Source organism: Astatotilapia calliptera, chromosome 2 (assembly GCF_900246225.1).
Source record: "Astatotilapia calliptera chromosome 2, fAstCal1.2, whole genome shotgun sequence".
NCBI classification, from domain to species: domain Eukaryota; kingdom Metazoa; phylum Chordata; class Actinopteri; order Cichliformes; family Cichlidae; genus Astatotilapia; species Astatotilapia calliptera.
The window spans coordinates 1,116,102-1,119,068 of NC_039303.1; the positions used below are offsets into that span (position 1 = coordinate 1,116,102).

The 2,967-nt window shown below is 46.0% G+C and overlaps 1 protein-coding gene across 1 annotated transcript; it reads left to right on the top strand.

Moving 5' to 3' along the window:
* Positions 1-570: 570 nt before the first annotated feature.
* LOC113009421 (piggyBac transposable element-derived protein 4-like) lies at positions 571-2,702 on the top strand. Its single transcript, XM_026147702.1, has 2 exons — positions 571-2,180; positions 2,280-2,702. The coding sequence occupies exons 1-2, from the start codon at positions 927-929 to the stop codon at positions 2,700-2,702; spliced, it is 1,677 nt and encodes a 558-aa protein (XP_026003487.1). The 5' UTR covers positions 571-926.
* The last annotated feature ends 265 nt before the right edge of the window (positions 2,703-2,967 follow it).

Sequence of the window (2,967 nt, forward strand, 5' to 3'; positions counted from 1 at the left end):
AATATATATAATTTTTTACACTGGCTGAAAAGCTGCGATTTGATTGGCTGATTCTATGTTACACCTATATGCGAAGGACCCCGCGGGGACATGATAGATTACAGTCACTGAAGTAATTCAGTAGGAAAATGACAGACACACAGACTTACCACAGAGCTGATTGCATGATAATTTTATTGAAGGGGTTATATTGGTTGGGTCTGATTATTTGGAGGGGGGGGGGGGGGGGGGGGGCTGTAAATTACAAGGAAGACCTCTTACACTTAAGTCAAAGTCAAAGTGCTGTTTTGAACAAAGGATTTGAGCTGCATAATAGCTAATAGAAAACATTTAACATGCCAACAGTTGAGCATACAGATGCAGCCCCAAAAGCTCCCAACATTCCTACATGCTTTTTAGTTCTCAAGTAAGAAGCCAAACTTTTTATATTTGTTGTTATTGTTCTTAAGAAATAAAGTTGGAAGTAAAAAAAAGTTCCACCGTCTTTGTTGATGCTTTCCCGCCCTGGCTTCAAGACTTCCGATTGGCCAACATTTCTGCAAGGTTAGGATTATATCGCCACCTGTTGCTTTGGCGTGCTCATTACAGCGTTTGCCTTTGTTTTTGTTTTGTTGGAGGGGGGGTTACGCGTGGACTGAGATATTTTTCTCAAAACTTCACGTGTGGACGGGATTTTTTTAAAACGGAAACGGAAAATCTCTGTTTTCAAAAATACCCGTGTACGTGTGGACGTAGCCTAAACAGTAGAGATGTTTGTAGCTTTACGTTAGCTGGACTGACCGGAAGCAGGGTCCATGCGTCACGACTAACCGGATAGAGTTTTGAATCGGTTTAGTCCTGCACGTGCTGGCAAAAGGGAAGGCAAGAGAAACGATCTCCTGGCCGCATAAGGAAATCTATTTAAATATCCGTGATATCCAGTCATCATGAACTCTGAGTACGAGGATAGCTCCGCGTTATCCCCCGTGGAATCTGGGGACGAGGAGGAAGAGGTATCGGAGGCAGAAACAGAGCAGCTGGGGTCCAGTTCCGACTCGGATGAAGATGAAAGCGAAGAGAAAATTGATGAAGCAGCAGCGGCCGGAGATGAAAACGGAGAGAAAATTGATGAAGCAGCATGGACGTCAAAAAATGGAAAAATATCTTGGTCTCCCACAAACGCTGAGACGTTCCGCTACATCCCAGCAGCCACTGGTCTGACCCCGGGACCTACACGCTATGCCACTCTCCGAATCGTTGACCCCATATCCAGCTTCGCGCTGTTTCTAACGGATGAGATCGTGAAGCATATTGTGTCCATGACAAACCTGCATGGGAATCGCAAAATTCCCGGCTGGCGAGATATAGACGCAGAGGAGTTTCGGGCTTATGTGGGGCTGCTCGTTTTGTCCGGTGTTTACAGGTCAAAACACGAATCAACGAAGAGCCTCTGGAGTGAAAAATGGGGACGGAGCATTTTCCGGGCTACGATGTCCGAGAAGAGGTTTCAGAACATCAGCAGAGCACTGCGGTTCGATGATAAGCTATCCCGCCCCCCACGCCGTGTTGACAAGATGACTCCCTTCCGCAAAGTCTGGAATATGTGGACGCACCGCCTGGAGATGCTGTTCAGCCCAGACAGAGATCTCTGTGTGGATGAACAACTCGTCGCGTTCAAAGGCAGGTGTAGCTTCAGGCAGTACATGCCAAAGAAGCCGGCCAAATATGGTATCAAGATTTGGGCAGCCTGTGATGTCAAAACATCCTACGCATGGAGACTGCAGGTGTACACGGGCAAAGCAGCTCCAGATCGTGTTGAAGTCAACCAGGGGATGAGGGTGGTCCTGGACATGACAGAGGGGCTCCAGGGACACATCGTCACCTGTGATAATTTTTTCACTTCCTGTGCACTGGCAGATGAGCTACTCAAGAGGAAAATGGCCCTGGTTGGCACAATTCGCCAAAACAAGCCTGAGCTTCCACCTCATTTGCTCCAGGCAAAAAAGAGAGAGATCTTCTCCTCCATCTTCGCTTTTACAAACACCCACACACTTGTGTCTTACATCCCCCGACGGGGCAAGAATGTGCTGCTACTAAGCACAAAACACCGCTGCCCAGACGTGAGCAAAGAAGGGAAGAGAAAGCCTGTAATAATCGAAGATTACAACAAATGCAAAGGAGGTGTCGACAACCTTGATAAGGTAGGTGTCATTACGAACCAGTTATGCATATATTTATTCATTCTTGCTCATATTCATGTCTAATATATATGTATGTTTTATGCTTCTTTTTTTTGTTAGGTTGTTGGCACCTACTCCTGCAGGAGGAAAACAAATTACTGGCCAATGGCCCTCTTCCACAACGTCCTTGATGTTTCACTTTACAATGCCTACGTCCTGTGGACATTAATCGAGTCATCCTGGCAGAAGCAGAAAGGATACAGACGGAGGGTCTTCATTGAAGAAGTGGGAGAAATGCTGGTGAACCCACACATAGCAAAGAGAGGGCACCTTCCTCGCTCATCAGCCGCTGCAGCAGTAGTCAGATTTGTGACTACTGCTGCAGCGGCTACAGGCCACTCTCCCATCATTAAATGTAAGAGCAGGGGGAAGTGCGAACTTTGCAAAGACAAAAGGAGAAGAGTTTTCAACACCTGCTGCAAATGTGAGAAGTATACATGCAAGGACCACAGTGTGACCATTTGTAACAACTGCCCCATCTGAGCAGTAGTGATGTGCGGATTGATCCTGAAATATCAATTCCTCCGATACCAATCGTTTATGTTCTAGAATCGATTCTCATATTAAAATATCAATATTTTAGTAATTTAGGGTAAAAATATTATCATTAACAGGAACACAGAGGAAAGAAACTATATCATTCGGATTGTCTACATTCCAAGGAACTACTTCCTCTTCCGCCTTTCATAGTCATGTGCGAAATGCGGCTGTATAAATGTCTTGCTGCCCCTTGGCGCGCGCACTCACA

Excerpts from the sequence above, each read along its gene's own strand:
- LOC113009421 (XM_026147702.1), top strand. The coding sequence starts at position 927 with ATGAACTCTGAGTACGAGGATAGCTCCGCGTTATCCCCCGTGGAATCT. Across the intron at positions 2,181-2,279 it reads GTGTCGACAACCTTGATAAG|GTTGTTGGCACCTACTCCTG; the intron begins GTAGGTGTCATT and ends TTTTTTTGTTAG.